The following is an 18,434-nucleotide window of genomic DNA, read 5'->3' as shown; positions in this document are numbered from 1 at the left end:
CCACTAAAACATTTAGTTCTAATCATAAAAAAAAATTGATGGTCCATCTCGATGGAATTATCCAACGTGTAAACTTATAAGGGGCTTTCATCTATTTTGACTTATCCGTATTTATGAAAATTATTTTAAAAATAATTTTTAAAGGATTATATTGACATTGAATTCTATCATTAGTTTGACTACCAAAAAAATATATATTTGCTATTAATGTATATTTAATGTTAACCCGCAGTACGATTAGTGATGACTTTTGTCTTTAATCAATCTTAGTGCCAATGAAAAGGGCAAAAAAAAAAAAAAAAAACACCATCCTACGTTAAACTGTATAAGACAAGTTATAATCATGACATTAATGTAGCAACGAATGCCTCTTATAGAACAAAAAGGGCAATTCCAGTATGGCACCGGTGTGGATATGGGCTTGGTTATAGTATGGTAGCAATATGGGCATGGGCTTAATTTAGCCTAGTGTGTTTACACCAAACAAAGACCATTTAGCATGCAAGTGAGTTTCTGGCTTTTTTATTGTGCATTGATTACAATTTACAAAACTCCCTCAAAAAGGACCATTAATTTCTAATTGCCAGGAAGCTCACACTCGGAGCTTTTGCTTGGTACTTTGCAGATATCAAAACGTATGGTGACTTATTGTTCATGTGGGAGACGAACCATTGACAGGACATTCCTGCAAGCAATCAAATTGGAACTTCTCACCAAAAAAAAAATCAGATTGGAACTAGGCTTCTTCAAGAACTCCATCTCTAGTGAGTTGTGGCTGCTTCTGTCTGATACCACGCCAAAATGTCTCAATGTTCTTGTTTCAGCTGATAATAAGGGAGATGTTGGTATTTAAGTTGAACTTGATTTCAGGCCTGAGGGCCTAGGGGGATGAATCAACGGAGATTTGGGGGTGGGAATGTATATTAACGATTCATGGTTCATCATCATACACGAGTAGAGTGGAGTGGAGTGGAGAGTGGACTCTAGAGAGAGAGGGGGGACAAGAGAGAAGTAGTGGGGTAGAAAATACAAAAAGATTGCATTAATCCTCCTTGGCAGCAGCGAAAGGCGAATCCCAAGAGCAATTTTCATACAGTCCCCACAACCGTCTGTCCCCCGCCCCCCGCTGCCGGACAAATCTGCCTCCACGACAATAATGTATCGTCTCTGACTCTTTCTATGGAGATGGACGGACGGATGGATGGAGATGGACCACACATTAGACCCAACTCCTCTCTCTTCTTCAGTACCTTACCCATTCATGGAGATTGGAGAATAGAGTGGAGTCTCTCTCTCTCTCTCTCTCTCTCTCTCTCTCCCTAGTCAAGGATAACTCCTAAATCTCACACTCGAAATCTCCATTGAAACTCTCATATCTTCTCGTTCATCTTGTTATTTCCCACCTTTCGCTCCTCACCAATCACCACCACAACCCCATCTCTTTGCATTATCTATTCCTTTCTCCTCCCCGATTCTACCACACTTCGGAAAAATTTCACATCTTTACCCTTTTTACTTGACACCATCCCCTCCAGTGACTGAGAGAGAGAGAGAGGGAGGCTTTAATGTTTAAACTTCAAAGCATTAAATGAATGAAATGAATTTCTGATAATGGAATATTGGACTACCAATCAAATCAGAAACGTGGAAGAAGATATATCTGTCCATCCTGTTATGGGTCTTGCTTCTGCTCCCCCATCCAATTCTGTAGTGGCAATATTTATTGCTTCTACTGTTGGACCTAGTATTTTCCACTTATCCCATCTTCGAATGTTAGCAACCGAACAGGGAGAACTAGAAGGGTCAATGGCGGGGGCAGACTGAAAACGCTTTAGAGGGGGAGGAAGAGGAGGAGGAGGAACTCTAGTGTGTACGCGCACATCTACAAGATTACAACTGCTGTCTGTAACTGTGGAATGGAAAGGCTCCGAGGACCCATTGATCCCTCATTATTCCTCTTTCTTCTTCTTCTCCTTTGAAATCCCCATTTTAAGGAATCTCGCCCCACAAGTGCATTTACTGATGACTTCCCTCGCCACTGAATGCACCTGGTGCATTCAATGCAATGTCAAATTGTTCAGGAAATAGTAACCGCTCTGCTTTTGTAGCTTTTCTTCACATTATATTCTTGAGTATAAGTCAGTCCCTTCACTTTGTGGAGACTCTGGAGACTCAGCAATCCACCTAGATCAATTACTGTAAGGGATAATATTCGATTCTTGGGTGCCAAACCCAGTAGTATATTTCTCTTATTTCCCTCCCTCCCCCCCCCCTCTCTCTCTTCTCTCTCTCTCTCTCTCTCTCTCTCTCTCTCTCTCTCTCTCTCTCTCTCTCTCTCTCTCTCTATATATATATATATATATATCTGTATGTGTCTATGACTTCATGGGCTACTTATGGATTTTATTTCATTATTTTTTTCTTTTATTTTCTTGCAGTTCTTTGGGCTTGGGGAACATTTCAATGTTGAGCTTCTGGAACGAGGAGGAAGTGCGTTGGGTTTCACCCATGGCCATGAGCCGTCTATAGACATGGAGAACTTAAGATGGGAGGAAGAAAGACAACTCTTCTCCACATTAACCCAACACTTAGATGAAAAAATGTCGTTCGTACAGATGCTACGAGGCGTAGAATCCCCGTCTTTTATAGACCCCAACTTTCAGTTTCTGTTAAGACTGCAGCAGCAGCAACAGAATCAGAAGAAGCCAGAAACCGACTCCCGGAATCAGGCACTGGAATTGGAGAGCTGCATCAGCATTGACATTTCAGAAGCTCAATCGCCGATTAAATCAGAAAGCAAGGACCTGCATCACCCACAATCGTCTTGTCCGGGAGTTGAAATGGAAGTGGTGAGTTCCGCATGCAAGGTAGAAACGAATTCGCAGGAGAAGTGCAGAGAATGGAAGGCAGGGTCGTCGTCCGGGTGGCGGGTTGAGCAGAATCGTCGCAGGACCAAAGGAAAATCACCCCAATCGAACAAAGCAGGCCCAGCGGCTAGCAGCCGGGAGAGGAGGAAGCGTAAGCGAACGAGGCCGAGCAAGAACAAGGAGGAGGTGGAGTCCCAACGTTTGACTCATATTGCCGTCGAACGAAACCGTAGACGACAGATGAACGACCATCTCAACGCACTTCGTTCCCTGATGCCTACCTCCTTCATTCAGAGGGTAAACATCTCTCTCTCTCTCTCTCTCTCTCTCTGAAGTCTCGGGATTTGGGGATTCCCATCCTGTGCTATCCGAAAAGAAGAAGGATGAAAATTGAGAAACTATTCACCCAAAAAAAAAAAAAGGCTTAAATTGAGAAACCCGTAATTTTGCTAATTTGCCAATCATGGGTTTCCAGTTCTCCTTTATCTATCGGAGGTTAGGAAGATTAAAATCATCATTTACAGTAATGTTTTTAGTTTGTTTCAGTGAGAATCGTTGACAGTGTGAGATTATTACTACTTATTATATGGATGAAGGGTGACCAAGCATCGATCATCTCGGGTGCCATTGACTTCGTTAAAGAATTGGAGCAGCTGTTGCAGTCACTTGACGCTCGAAAGAGAATGAGTAAATCGGAAAGCGAAGGTAACCGCCACCACTCAAAAGAGTCCACCATACCAGTCAATGGCTTCTTTGCGTCGCCGCAATGGACGATGATTGACTCGTCATCGTCGGCCACCGTTCATTTGAGTGTTGCTGGATCCAGTGTGGACGATGATGCGAAGCAGGTTAACGAATACATGGGGGAGGAAGAGGAGGGAAGGGGAGGCGATGAAGGAGTAGAAAAGTTGAAGGTGGAAAACAAGGCGGTGGTGGCGGATATCGAAGTGATAGTAACAGAGACGCATGTAAAGCTGAAGATTGTGTCAGCAAGGAGGAGGTCAGGGCAGTTGGTGAGAGCCATTGCTGCTTTGGAAGATCTCAGGCTGAACATCTTACACCTCAACATTACATCGTCTCGACATTCAGTTCTTTATTCTTTCAATCTCAAGGTAATATTTCATTGCCGAATTCCCCTCCCTCCGGCTTGCTTTCCGTTTCGGATACCCAACCTCGAAAAAAAAAATTGAAAAATGGTTTTTGATTTCTTCTTCTATTCATTATTTTTTTATTTTTTATGGGGTAATATCAGATGGAAGATGAGTGCAAACTGGGATCAGCCGACGACATCGCAACAGCGGTGCATCAATCTTTCAGGGTCATCAACCCTGAGTAATATTTGCTAGTTACACAAGGGAAAAGGTCTCTCTCTCTCTCTCTCGTTATCCCGTTTGCCGCCGGCCTGGTGAGGCAGAGAAAAAAAGGAAGGAGGGCACAGTTCGCACCCTCGGCAGTTGGCAGGGTTGGAGTTTTTAGAGTTGAGAATTCTGATTTTAGGGTTGCCTCAACCCTCCACGCCGCAGAGCAGTGCGCGACTTGGAGGGGCCCATGGGTTGTGGGGTTGGGGCCTGGGCAGTTTTAGTCTTGAGTCAACCCATCCCCCTGACTGGGCAACACAGAATCGTCAGAAGAAGTAGATGATGATAATGACATTATATTTTTCTTTTTAATATCAGGGAATTTCCATTCCTTCTTTATTTTCCGGAGAAGGCCTCAGAAATGATCACAAATTATTTAATTTTTTGTAGGTTCGGAAGTCGGAACATGATTATTGATTTCTAACTATTATTATGCCTTCCTTTTCCATTAACCTTTTATTTGTTATTTTGGTTTGGCTTAAATCAGAATTGTACTACTCTCGTACAGTACTTCGAATTGATTTTCTCTCCCCGTTATCTCCAGCTCCGTTTATGTGGCTAAGTCCTTAAAGCCTTTACTTATTTTATCCACTTAAATTTCCTTATTTAAAAAAAAAAAAAATCACTCCACAAGAACATCTTCAAACGAAGTAGGTTCTTTGCTCCTTAAGACGTGAAGAATGAGTCTCCCACTCTCCCCAAACAATCTCATTATTCTTAAATAATAATAATAATAATAATAATAATAATAATAATAATAATAATAATAGTAATAATAATCTCATTATTCTATGGGCTAAAGAACTTTTAAACTATTGAATAGTGGTGTGATCGCTAGCATTTCAAACTTCTATATCAATCCTTCACCAACAAAGGATACATTGATAAGGAAAAAAGTGCCCAATGGAAGAAAGTAAGAAATGCATGGGAGTTCTCTCCAATAATAGAAAAATACCCTTATAACTTTATTTAACATATGTAAGATGAATACTTATTTGTTACTTCAAAAATATATATTTTTTTAAATAACATATTTTACTCCTCCAACCCCCAAAGGTAGGGAAAAAAAGAAAACCAAAGAATATTCTTCTGCAATCAAGCAATCATGTTGTTGTTTTGATTTGATTCTTAGCCAAAGCATTTGTTTTTTTTTTTTCTTTTTTTTCTTTTCTTTTCTATAATTCATTTGCTTATATCCCTCCCAAGGGAGAAGGAAGGAACTGAGGAAAAAAAAAGTAGGAAAATATATATATATATAGAGAGAGAGAGAGAGAGAGAGAGAGAGAGAGACCGTGAAGAAGGATAAGGAATTGGGGTTCTCTCTGCGGATCTTATGGCCTCCGGCTAAGGGACTGTGGCAGTGTGGCCCTATAGCCTCTAGTCATGGACAGAATAGGATAGGATAGGATATACGGGTCTACTCCATTTGACTGAATTTGATTCAGTCAAATATTAACTCTGAGAGGGGGGCCCGTGGGTTCCAAAATGTGCGACCAGGGGTGTAAAAAAAGTCCGATCAATCCGAATCAACTCTATCTCACCTTGAGCCAGAACAAGGCTCGGGCTGAAATTTCATCCCATAGGGTGGGTTAGGATTAAGATTTTCAAGCCTAATGAAGGGTTGGGTTGGGTCTGGGTTGAGGTCTCAACCCGACCCAAACCAACTCAATCCAACCCAACCATGTGTATTAAGTATATAATCATATTAATATGTTAATAATTATTAATCGGTACTTATAAAAAAAGGTTTTTCGTTTTCCACAATCTATACATATATGAAAACTTTGGTCTTTGGCCTTTGCAATGCATCAAGATCAAGCAACCAAGTAACGATAGTATTGGGTTGGACTGGATTGGGTTAAACTCGGCCCAATCAGAGTCGATCAGGGTTGGGTTGGGTTGGGCTAAACTCGACAGGGTTGGGCATGGGCTGAGATATCCCAACCAGACCTAGGGTTGGGCTAGGCTTGGATTGAATTAAGAGACCTTAGGGTTGGGCTGGGTTCCATTGACACCCCTATGCGTGACTCTCTCTCTCTCTCTCTCTCTCTCTCTCTCTCTCTCTCTGAAGTGTCTGAGGTAGCAATAATGTCTCCAATCTACATTCCTTCCCGAGTCTGGAATCACCTCCCCATGTGGGGAGAGGATTACCCGTTCCCCTTCCTTCCCATATATGCATTCTTATCATGAATGCCCCTATGCCTGGGTGCTTTTTGGGTGCTCGATCTATCGTCTAAGCGCCTACTCCCCACTCCCTGTGTGGGTGTCTCAAAATCCGAAAAATAGATAGAGAATTAGGATAGACAACCTCAGTCAGGGATTCAACCTCAAGGCGAGCGAAGACAGTCAAAAAGTTTTCCTCATGGTACTCCATTCTACAACACTCTACACTCCTATTACTGGGCACATCTTGAATATATATATTAAAAAAAAAAAAAAAAAAAACCCTAATTATTGTCACTCCCCCAACACCTAGCTTATATTTACTAAAATATTCTACCTTTCAATTTTTGTTTTCTGAAACTTTTATACAGTTAAATTTTTACCTCTTCTTCTCGTCTACTCTTTTTAAATGTGTAGATTACCCTTTCCTTTTGAATTATAAGGGTACTTTTTTTTTTATATTGTTTTACATGTTTTATATAATTTATAAAAAAAAATTATTTAACACCTTATAAATGTAAATAAAAAATCCCAGGAAAAAAAGGGAGAGAAACCGAATAATTTTGTGTGTGTGTGTGTGTGTGAGAGAGAGAGAGAGAGAGAGAGAGAGAGAGAGTGGCAGTGAGAGTAAGGCCTAATAATGTTTACACAGTAATTTATTAAGTAATAATTATAGGCTAAAAGATAGTAGTGCTTAAGCGTTTCCACCTTCTGAACGCTACATTATATCTAAACCTCTGATCTGAATATAATAAATCTGAACTATCCCTTCAATTTCAAATGATTACCGGTTGTTTCGGTAATATTCTCTCCACTGTTCTGCTCTGCTTTGTTGGGACAAACCCCAACGACCCCTTCGACCTTCGACCTTCGACTCTCAAGTTGCAGGAATTTACGAAGGAAATCAAAATCAAAATCAAAAGCAAGATACCCTACTGATAGCTTTGAAGGAACGATGATCAGTGATGTTTGATCCGAGTTTCAAAACCCAAATTCTTTCTATGTAACTCGTAAAATATTTACTAGAAAACAAAAAAACTAACAAAAATACATTCACATTATTATGCTTTAAAGGGATGAAGGTTCCTGCTCAATCCATTCACATTACAGAAGAAACCCACCAAATCTTGTCTGTAAGGAAGATGGGAACGTTTGCGGTCTTCCTCCTTTATAACTCTGTTACAAACGTGATGGATCTCGTGAGCAGATACCATTTCAACGGATACTCCCTTGGCTTTCACTTTGCCCTTCGCAGCGGCAGCGGTAGCGGTGGCGACGGCTATGAGAACTTTATTCTGGGAGGAATTGTGTTCTGGGTTGGACATGGAGTTTCTCCTCTCTTTAGGATGTTGTTGGTGCTTATCAGCTTTCGGAACCGCCGCCCTGTCAGTAGCTTTTTCAGTTTTGTCATTTCTCTTTCTCATGGTCTTGGACTGAGACAAGAAGACGTATGTATCGCTGTTGCTCCGGGGAGGGAAGTTCTGAATTTCCATCGCTTTGAAGATCCAGATCCAGTAGAGCTGGTCTTCTTGCATCTATCTGGAGATGCTTCCACGGATTTCGGCTTCCAAACACAGAAACTTCCGACGGGGAGACCTTCAACTTCGTGGAAAAAGAAGAAGACGGATCTGACCATTCATTGACGAAGTGGTGGGAGGTCAAGAAGCATCGGTCGAGATTGAAGGCTTGATAAATAACGATCAAGATTAATAATGGATTGGCTGCGATTTGTGGTTTCAGAAATCAAAGAGTTGGAAGCACTTGCAAATGGGTCCCGTCTGTAATACCCTTTTCCTTGGGAACCGGCTGTGTATGTAACCACCCTTAATAAAGGATTGAAACCAATGGATGGGCAGAGATTAATTATAAAGAGATCAAAGGTTCATATTTAATGTAGCGTTTATTTGTTGGGAACGCTTAGCGTTGCTACCACTCACCCATAATTATAAGGGTGAGGGTTCCTTAAATGGCAATGTGGTGCTTGCAATTAAGAGTGTTAATCGGTTTGATTTCGGTTTAAATAGTACGAATCGATTCGGTTAATATTTATTTGATTAAAACCATAACCACACCATTTACTAAACGGCTCCACTTTCTGAAACCGTGACCTTTTAGTAAACAGTTTTGGTTTCCATGGTTTCTAAACGGTGTCGGTTTCACTGTTTTAAATGGTTTCAGTTTCGATTTATTCCATACGGTTTGTAAAACGGTTCATAATCAGTTTGTTATAACTTGCAACCATCTCTAAACTAAATATCATAAGCTTATCAAAAAATAATTGGCAACCACAAATAAGAGATTCTATAGTAAAGATAGTATGTCTTAATTTGATAATCTAGTGTTATTTCTTTGCATGGTCATTCTCAAACATTTAGAACTAATATCATACAACATCCAAATCCAGCCTTCTACAACATAAAATATTAAAATGACAGGTGGTTCAGCCAAAACACCCCATCTATGATAACATAATAACATAGTAACATATATGGATTACAAGTTCTTGATCTAAAGTCTAAACTTGAACTGAATTGTAATAAATCATATTAAAACAGGATGGATACTTAATTTAATTGTTAATTGTTATATGGATTACTGCCCCTTCTTTATTTAATTGTTATATTGATTAATCGGTTCGGTTTAAATGGTTTCAATTCGATTTGAAACCAATGGGTTCCGTGGTTAAAATCGACCCGACCCGTTTAGTTAATCGGCCTACCGCACCATTTACTAAACAATTTTGCTGTCTCGGTGTAAACGGATCGGTTAAGTCTCGATAAATGATTTCGATTACAAATTCACATCCTTACTTGCAATAGCTCGGAATCACTTAAAGCATACGTCGAAGCATCAACAATGGTGAGATTTTCATTTTTCATGGGCAAGATATTCTTTTCACTCCTCTTTATGTCTGGATCTACAGGCAATGCTTCCTTCTTAGCTTCTTTTTCCCTAATTACAATATGGGAGAAAGAATCCTATCTTGTTCATACACAAGAACAATCATGAGAAGGGGCACGTTGTATGCACGACCATGTACATAGCCATTGGATGGAGTTGAGAGGGAGTATCATAAAACATTCATCCCCCATCCAATGGCTTTGCGAGTACTAGTCATGCACCATACACAATGGTACACAAAACTCTTCCCCTATAAACAGTGAATGATTAATATTTCTAGGGGTAAATATTACCAAGTGGGAGCACCAAGAGAAGCTTATCTTCGTAAACCTAGAATATCTAGCATGTATCATATTAGATTGGGCCCAAATTTTGTGTACAAAACCGTCAAGATTCTCTACCCACATGTCAAGATTAAGTCCAATGCAAAGTGGTCTAAGTGGCAAAATAAAATATTGAAAATTTTTAAACTACCAATGAGGGTGCTTGGACATACACTATTGGATACGTGTACGCCTGAACATAACAATGTATATTATATATATTTGGATCTTAAATTTCACATGTAGCAAATATGGACATTGGTCTATCTATACAGCTATAAAAAACACACCACATCATCATGCAATACGGCAAAATTATGTGAAGCATCAAGCGAGGATTTCTTTAGTGAGGAGATGTAAGGCAATTTTGCCAATAGCCATTCAAAAGGTTAATAATATTACAAGCACTCCTGATATTGAATATTTGAGAAATGGGCTGCATTTCCCATCCCACTGTCTACCTGGAATGGGGATAACAAAGTTCATCGTCGAGGATGTCTGTCTGATTTCTTCTAATCAGGTTGTGATGTTTCAGTTATTCCTCAGGTCTCCTAATAATAGATGCTCATTTTCTGGCTATGGGGCCTTCACGGTTTTCCAGTGTTTGATGGATGTGTCCGCCTCTTATTTTTTGTAAATTTTGAATTTTTTTTTAAGGGAAAAAATAACCTAAAGAAATTGTGGTCTTTATGCCCAGACACAATGGTAAACAAAATGAGTATCTCACCCCATATGAAAAGCGGAAATTCCTTACCCCTGTTAATTCTTCTCCTAATGCTCCCATTCCCCCCCCCCCCAACCTTGGGGCCACACTACCTTCTTGGAGAACCATATCCCTGTTTGTATGGCTCCTGTTTCAGCACGAGGGCCAATAAGGGGGCACACATGAGCATACATGGTGTGTTCTTGGGTTCACACGGGTGGGGGGGTGTTTAAACCTTAAACATATTGACAAGCAAGCCCAATTTAAAGTTTGGGCTCGACCCACGAAGGCCCAGGTTATGTAGTTAATTTGATGTTGGGCCTGGTGACTTTATATCAGCTTTGCACTGAGTCTCTGACTCGGCTTGAAAAACATTTGGTACCAACTACGGGTGTCAATTCTAAGTCCGCACTGGTAGGCCCGACTGAGCCTGACATGTTTATGACCCGACCTAGATCGGCCCGATTAATAAAGCCTGACACGTTTATTAAACAGGTGTTCACGGTGTAGGTAGCTAGCCCGTTGGGCGCCCGAACCAACCGACACGTCTATGTGCCTGATTTGAACCTACTCGTTGTAGTCTGACCCGCCCTTTTAATACTACATAAAATTCCTATTTTGCCACTACTAGTAAGAAACTAGTTAAGCGTTCTTTCCTTTTACTTTGTAGTAGGATTTGATTTAATTAAGCTTTATTTTGTAAGTTGTAATGATAAGAATCTTTTCTTAAAAAAAAAAAAAAAAGAACAACCATAATCTCAACCCACTTAAGAATAGAATTTTAAGGTAGGCACGTTTAAAGCCCGTTTAGAGCCTGTTTAGACTTAAATAGGTCCGTAGCTCCGTTAAAGCCTGGTTAAGGCTCGTTTAAGGAAGCCCAATTAAAACTCAACACTGACCAACCCGATTATAAACCTTACCATGTCTCCCAAAGCTAGGCCCGTTTATTTAAACGAGTGTTCACGATGCAACGCTTTAAAGTGGTCAAGCCAAATTAGGCCGGGCCGATCAGTTGACACCCCTACTTTAGACTATTATCGGTCTTCTTCTTCTACACTTTATTTATTTATTTGTAATTATTATTATTTTTTTTTTATAATAGGGTTTTCTTCTGTTACTGGGCTCATCCATTGAAGGAGAAGGGATTCTATGGGATCCACCCGGAACTGCCGAAACCAATCAAATGCCATAAATTGCCTATCCAATTACCACGTCAGCCCTATCCTGATGAAGGTAAGGAACCATTGGTCAGCCATCGTTGGACTTTTGGGAGAAGGGATGCCCATTCCCCACCACCAATATTCCCTCATTCGATTAACTATGAGAATATAAATTTTCCAAAACAAAAAAATAAAGTTTAAATGGAGTAGTACCCTGAAGTTTGATCTCCATATCTTCTTATCCATCATCATCGAGTGTGGCCCCAAAATTTCTGAGAGCATAGAGGAGGAAGAGGGCTGAAATCTTGGAGAAGACTGGGAAGCGATGGCCTCGAGCTCAACCACATTTTCCATCTCCTCATCGTCAGCCCTGATCGATGGCAAAGCTTCTCGCCAATCGGCCGCCGCATCGCCACAATGCGTTGGCTTTCCAACACTCCCTCTGCCTGTTCCTTCTCAGAACCGCCCGCAGTCTACTTCCTATTGTAAGTGATGCAATTACCTTTTAAATTGTTGAATACTAAAATTTGAGCCTTTGATAATGGAAATTAATTTTCTGAAAGCACTGCAACTTGGAGGGATTGGTTGATTCTTGGCTCCTCTCACTTCCACAGGCCGTAAGATCGCACGGAATGTTGTCACTATGGCCACAGGAGAAACATCAGCCGAAGTCGCCACTTCTGAGCTGCCTGATGAGCTCGTGAAATCCATTCAAGAAGCAGTAAGGATTCAATTCACCTTTTTTTTTTAATATTATCTGTGCTTCGTAGTCTTTTTAGGTTTTTTCTGAGGATGGGTTTGTACAGTGGGACAAGCTGGATGATAAATACGCTGTGGCTTCTCTTGCATTGGCCGGTTTGGTTGCGCTCTGGGTTTCTACTGGCATGATCTCGGTGAGACTCCGTTATTTATTCGTTACATACACATAATTCCTACTGTTCTAATCTCTTCTTCACTTGCTCAAATTATATATAAGTAGAGGAGGAACGTACGAAGGGTTTTGAAAAATTCAATTAGGTGTTTATTGTTGATGATTCAATCTTTCAATTAGGTGTTTATTGTTGTTCTTTTTTCTGTTACTCTTCTCCTAATCTTTCTTGTAATATTTAAATAATGCCAAACCAGGCCATTGATAGGCTTCCGTTAGTCCCTGGTGTCCTGGAACTCGTTGGAATCGGTTACACAGGGGTAAGTCGAAGATCACAATTTTTATAGTGTTGAATCAGTGAACAGTCTCAAGTGGGATGATGACAATTTACTGACATGGGCACCATGTGGCAGTAGAATAGGGGGAAGGAATCCATTTGTTTTATCAGGTTACTGATGCAATTAAATGCTTGTTTCTCGTCAATCCTTGCAGTGGTTTGCTTATCGGAACCTGATATTCAAACCCGACCGGTAGGCATTGAAATTTTTTGAATTATATTTAGATCAGTTCCCTTTTCCTTATCTCTCATATGCGATAATCTGGTCACTTGGGATAAATGGAATTCCAGGGAAGCTTTGATCGAGAAAATCAAAGGCACTTACAAGGATATTATTGGGAGCATCTGATGATGATGATGATGAAGAACTGATGTACGTCATTGTCCTTGGAGACCGGAGGGCCTCTCTTTCTTTTGGTTCTGAAGCAACTATATGTAAATTGCAGCAGCAGCAGCAGCAGAAGAAGAAGTTTTAATGAAATTCTAACCCCCCGAGTAAATGAATCAATGATATACTGTACTTCAAGATACATGCATCTATCTGCATGTCCACTTGTTTGTTTCTCCTTTCTTATTTAGAACTTTTGAGAGTTCAAAGTAGACATGTTCAGTTCAGGTATCTCTTAAAGGAGTGTTGGTCTCAATATATCCCCTGCATTTTGGCTACGCAATTTTGTTTGATCTTGTTTGCTAGCATGTTTGAGGCAGGGTTACATAATCTAATCATTCACCTCCCCTTTGGTTACCCAGAACTCTTCGCGGTTTTAACTTTTGGTCATTCTTCGATCTATTAAAGAAAAAAAATAAGTAATAGTGGATGCATTTAGTTGCAACATTTGTCTCCAATCAACTTCACAACAATTGCCTTTCTATTATATTGTAATTGCTTCATAGCAAAAAATTCAGTAACTTGAAGCAGTGTCAATCACTCCAACTGGAACTGTAGTACAGTAGTACAGTAGTAGTATGTATGAATTTCAAGTTGTAGAGAAAATGGAATACAGATTATAAGATCGCTCGCTGTTGCCTTCGCAGCCACTTGGCGGTTGTGTGCGTTTGTTGAAAAATGAGCTCCAAAAGTCCAAAGTCCAAAGGCCAAACTGCAACAACTACAATTAAAGTCTCCATAAGGGTTGATAACCTTTCATATTTGGTTTTGCAATTTTGAGTGAGGTTGACGGAAGGATCTTAGAATTTGGTTGATCCGTTACATCCTGGAACACTCCATCCTGACACCAAACCTGTGAGACCATGAGACATAAGAAGGCCATCATGTGGCACGAAATCTGTTCCGCTTGGGACTTTGGGGAAGACCAGTTGATAGAGAATTCGTGATACCTAATTCATAAGTAGGGGAATTATGTGTCGGAATATTAAGAGAGCAAAGCTCAGTGTCGCCTTCTTGATAGGGGAACTTTCAATTTATCATTTGTATGAAATATTCTTGTTATCTGTAGCAAAGATTGTTAGAAAAATCGATGGGCTGAGTCGTGTCACTTGACATTGTCCTTAAAACCGTAGATGCCCCCTATGGTGCAAGCGGGAATATTACAAATCGGGCTTCAAGATAAAACAGCCCGATGGTTCCCCCAGTAATCGTGCACTTGACTAATGGACCCCTTCGAATGCTATAGGGCTATGTTCAAACTAGAAAACAAAACACCAAGAAACTCAAGGAAATCAAAGCTTAACAACACACACTTGAATGCTTCAAGTGACTTGACCCTCGTTTCAAATGCTAAAGTCTCCCTTTATTTAAAAGCCAAGTGAGATGAAGAGTAAATGAGAAAGAATTAAATTGAGACTTGAATGAGAGATTATACATCTCCCAAAACTGAAGAATTGATACCTCAAGAGGCTTCTCATGTAGAGACATAAAGTGACTCAAACGGTTAAAAGAGAATTACCTTAAGAAGCTTTTAGCAACTATAGGGATTAATAACCATTATGTCGAGAGACTTAAGGAATCTCCATAATTAAAGGTAGTACGTAATACTTCTAGCTTCAACAATAAGTTAGCCATTTAAGAAGCAATTAAGGAAAAATGTAAAGAATCGTAAAAAACTGAATGAATAAGTGTTTTGAATCTTAATTTGTCTTTAAAAACTTGCATTAAAAATCAACATCACATTTATTCGAAATTACCCAATTTCATTATTCCGAAAGACCTCTTGCAATAATCTCATATTATTTAATGAGTTAGACCTTATATTTAGAAATGGTCCCACACTACTTGAATGGCGTGAGATTGTTCCTGGAATTCATGGTCTAAGAAAGAATCCCGTCCGCAATGTTAACCCTCTCACTCTCACCATAAATAAATGCGAATACATCATTAGTTCAACTACTTCTGTTGAAAAGTATTAGAAAACTGTTTTTTATCTTTTGTAGAATTGACTTTGAAACTAAAGATGAGGAAAAACAGAAACGAAGGCAAGTTCCTCTCTCTTATCAGAAAAGAACTGAAAAGGGCATGGGAACCTTCCAGTCTACTGTTCCTTATCCCGGAGACAGCTGTGGTGTGAAAGTACACAATGTATACGGACAGTTGGGTCCTTTCACGGATTGGGCTAATCTGTAGCACACTTTTGTGCTACAGATCATGTAGCACGGGTTAGATGATCAACACGTGGTTATTTTGAAATGAATGACCATGATATCCGAGGGAAGGGGGAGGCTGTTATACGTGTGTTGCAGCGTGCATTTTAAAGGAAATCAAAAGAAAAACAGCTAAGAGGGAGGGATCGCAGGAACCAAACGGATTCTTCTCCCTGCAATTCTTCTCCGTCGGCGATCGTTCTCCTTGCAATTCTTCTCTGCCGACGATCCTTCTCCTTGCGATTCTTCTCCACCGGTGATATCTCAGGTAGGTACTTCCCCTTTTTTACTCTTGCGATTCTTTATTTTCTTCCTGCTTCACGGTTGATATTTCAGGTGGGAGGGACTTTGGTCCTCTCTTCTTTCGGTCCAGATAATGGAAGCCTCTGCCTAGGAGTTTTAATAGACAAGAACCAAGAAATCTGGATTATTAACCAATTATCAAGACAATGGCCGAAGAAGGGAATGCAGATGCTTAGCTCTTTCCGCTCCTCTCTCATCTCCTTCAAGAGGTACCCACGAACCCCCTTTAGTCTTTGTAAAAAAATTTCCCCCTCTGCCCGGATCACCTTTTTGTGTGTACGAGTTTATATCTGATTCTCAATTCCTTCTATATTTTTCTTCCTCGAATTTCGAGTTCAGTCATTCTGAGACTGGATTGGAAACATCTATCTTGTATTGTATATGAATTCCAGGATCTGGGTGTTCTAAATAAGAAGTATTAGAGGTCGTTTGAGAGGCCAGCGAATTGTTCTAATACAATTGTGAGGTTTTATTCTACATTTGTCTGAATTTCTGGTTTCAGGAAGTCATTTACTTCATTTAATTAGGCATATTTGATTCAAATCTGTTAGAATTATATTTACATGATTCTTCGCTGTGGGCTGTGGCTGCTGCATTCATCTTTTCATTTTTCTTTCGGGAGCCATTGGATGGATTATTTGGTCCTAATTGGAGGCTGAAGATATTTAAACCTAGCCATGGACTAAACTACTAATGTAATTATCATGAATAACGCAGATTGTTTTCTGTGTCTGCATTTCAATTAGGTCAACCACTAGATTGTTCAGTGACAATGCCTCATGTGAACTACCTTAAGAGCATGGTTAGGATGTTTAGCAGGGAATAAATTGATCCATTCATGCTAGGTAAGGGATTGTTTTGATATTTGTTGTCTCTGGTGGTTGGGTAATGTAAACTACTTGTTTTCAGTCTTATATGGATAGTTTTACCAATTTTTTCAAAAGGTGTTCATCTAGTTTGGTTCTTGTCTATTAAAACACTAAGTACACAGCTTTTTTATGGATTTTGGAAGACAAGAATGAGCTCAGTTGCATTATTAACCAATTATCAAGATATTTTAAAGTTGGAAAACATATCATTTCTGTTAATGGTTATGCTTTAACTGTGGATATAATCTTTATCTTTTCAAGGGATGAGAAGTTCTAAAACTAGGCTTCGTAGCCCTTCATATAAAAGTTTTCTGTGGTCTTAATATGTATGCTCCATTCTCTTAAGTTGTTTCTGCCCATTGTTTTATCTTTAACTTCTATTCATATTATTGAACAATTCAAGTAAGAGAGGCACTTGCTTTTTCAAGCAGCTACGCAGGTGTATGAATGAGTTAGGTTAAATGACATCTGATTGTCACATTTCCTTTGGTGAGGAACTGCAACAGTCCGCTAATTGTCATGGGAACTACAGCAGTCCGCTAACTGGAGAACAAGAGGGAATGATTTAAGTGGTTAAGCATTTTGTCAAGGATATGCATATGGTCACAGCGTTTCTGTTCAGCATAAAGTTTATTTGTGATTCTTATCTAGTTTGGATTAATAGGTGTTCTTTTGGTTAATCTGATTGAAATGATGTTGGTAAAGAGTCCTTAGCTCAAAATGGAAGAGCAATTGGGTTTGTTCCCAGGAGATGATGGTTCGAATCCATCAGGACTCTATTATTTGTGATCTTACAACAAAGGCTTTACTATTTGATTGGTATGACTCGTGAAGGTCCATATTTCCCATATCCAGCCAATAACATGAGGAAGCTTAAAGAACATTAAAAGCTACCTAACTTAAATAATCTGAGATTTTTCAAGAGAAATACACACGTGTCATTGGAGGACACAAATAATGGAATTGAAACAAAGATAATATGCCTCACAAAACTTAACCAGATCTCATATGCACTATTATCAGTAAAAAAAATAATAGAATTCTGATGGATTCGAACCATCATCTCCTGGAAACAAACGCAGGTGCTCTTCCATTTTGAGCTAAGGACTCTTTACCTACATAACATGTGTTAGTTAAATCCATATATAAAAAGGCAAGAATTACAGAATAATTATATGCAATGAATAATAAAAATATTATATACAGAGAAAATAACTTAAAAGATGTCCAATAGCTATCAATAATCCTTAAAAAATATTCAGCTTGATACAAAAAGAGGAAAATAACTTAAAAGATGTTCAATAGCTATCAATAGTCCTTAAGAAACATTCAACTTGATGCAAAAAAGAGGCAAATAAGCCCAATCATATTCTGTTTTCAGCTTGGGAAGAGAACACTGAGGATTGGGAATAATCAATAGATCCCTGCACAAATCCGATAGTTTAATTAATAAAATTGGGCATAAATACATAACTAAATGAAATAAAAAAAAAAATCAAGATTTCTTACTCTTAATATTTGAGCATATGAAATTAGATTGTTATCCATATATTCTGATCCACCAGAAGGATTCCATTGACTTGAATGAGATGGTGCACTTGGTTGAATTAAATGTGAAGATCTAGGAGTATTTGATTTTCCTGTTTTCTTTGTTTTTCCTTGCTTTTCTACCCAACTCTTATAGCGCTTTCCACCTTTACGAGATGATTTTTTCTTAAACCCTATGTTGACATTAGTATACTCACTTGATGGATTTCTAGATGGGGCAGCGACTACAAGATTTTGAACCTGTGCACACAAATCATTAGCAACTTTGTCAACCAATGCATATCTCTCAGACGAATTTGATGCTTCTAATGCTATCCTCACTAATTTAGGACAAAGAAGCCTATAACATTGTGTACAATCCAAGTTAACATCTTTTTCAACTCGGGTTCCTTCAACACTTTCCATTATCATGTTCCTTGCTCCCCGTGTCCATCTC

The 18,434-nt window shown here is 39.3% G+C and overlaps 2 protein-coding genes and 1 pseudogene across 2 annotated transcripts; 2 read left to right on the top strand and 1 right to left on the bottom strand.

Moving 5' to 3' along the window:
- Positions 1-1,336: 1,336 nt before the first annotated feature.
- Positions 1,337-4,658, top strand: LOC122088768 (transcription factor bHLH57-like). Its single transcript, XM_042658094.1, has 4 exons — positions 1,337-2,198; positions 2,439-3,164; positions 3,464-3,979; positions 4,120-4,658. Exons 2-4 carry the CDS (start codon positions 2,532-2,534, stop codon positions 4,201-4,203), a joined length of 1,233 nt encoding a protein of 410 aa, XP_042514028.1. The 5' UTR covers positions 1,337-2,198; positions 2,439-2,531; the 3' UTR covers positions 4,204-4,658.
- A 2,698-nt stretch (positions 4,659-7,356) lies between these two features.
- LOC122089915 lies at positions 7,357-8,078 on the bottom strand (annotated as a pseudogene).
- Positions 8,079-11,664: 3,586 nt separating this feature from the next.
- On the top strand, positions 11,665-13,351 carry LOC122088555 (protein CURVATURE THYLAKOID 1B, chloroplastic-like). The gene is made up of 6 exons (XM_042657856.1): positions 11,665-11,960; positions 12,090-12,196; positions 12,282-12,368; positions 12,601-12,663; positions 12,836-12,873; positions 12,972-13,351. Exons 1-6 carry the CDS (start codon positions 11,801-11,803, stop codon positions 13,027-13,029), a joined length of 513 nt encoding a protein of 170 aa, XP_042513790.1. The 5' UTR covers positions 11,665-11,800; the 3' UTR covers positions 13,030-13,351.
- Positions 13,352-18,434: the final 5,083 nt, after the last annotated feature.

This window comes from Macadamia integrifolia, chromosome 9 (genome assembly GCF_013358625.1).
Source record: "Macadamia integrifolia cultivar HAES 741 chromosome 9, SCU_Mint_v3, whole genome shotgun sequence".
Lineage (NCBI taxonomy): Eukaryota > Viridiplantae > Streptophyta > Magnoliopsida > Proteales > Proteaceae > Macadamia > Macadamia integrifolia.
The sequence above is the reverse complement of the archived record's forward strand: the minus strand, read 5'-3'. Positions and strand labels throughout refer to the sequence as shown.

Bases quoted from the DNA above. Each gene is read 5' to 3' on its own strand.
- LOC122088555 (XM_042657856.1), top strand. From the start codon at position 11,801: ATGGCCTCGAGCTCAACCACATTTTCCATCTCCTCATCGTCAGCCCTG. The intron at 12,197-12,281 runs GTAAGGATTCAA...GGGTTTGTACAG, and splicing joins TGAAATCCATTCAAGAAGCA to TGGGACAAGCTGGATGATAA. The intron at 12,369-12,600 runs GTGAGACTCCGT...ATGCCAAACCAG, and splicing joins TTTCTACTGGCATGATCTCG to GCCATTGATAGGCTTCCGTT.
- LOC122088768 (XM_042658094.1), top strand. From the start codon at position 2,532: ATGGAGAACTTAAGATGGGAGGAAGAAAGACAACTCTTCTCCACATTA. The intron at 3,165-3,463 runs GTAAACATCTCT...ATATGGATGAAG, and splicing joins CTACCTCCTTCATTCAGAGG to GGTGACCAAGCATCGATCAT. The intron at 3,980-4,119 runs GTAATATTTCAT...GGGTAATATCAG, and splicing joins TTTATTCTTTCAATCTCAAG to ATGGAAGATGAGTGCAAACT.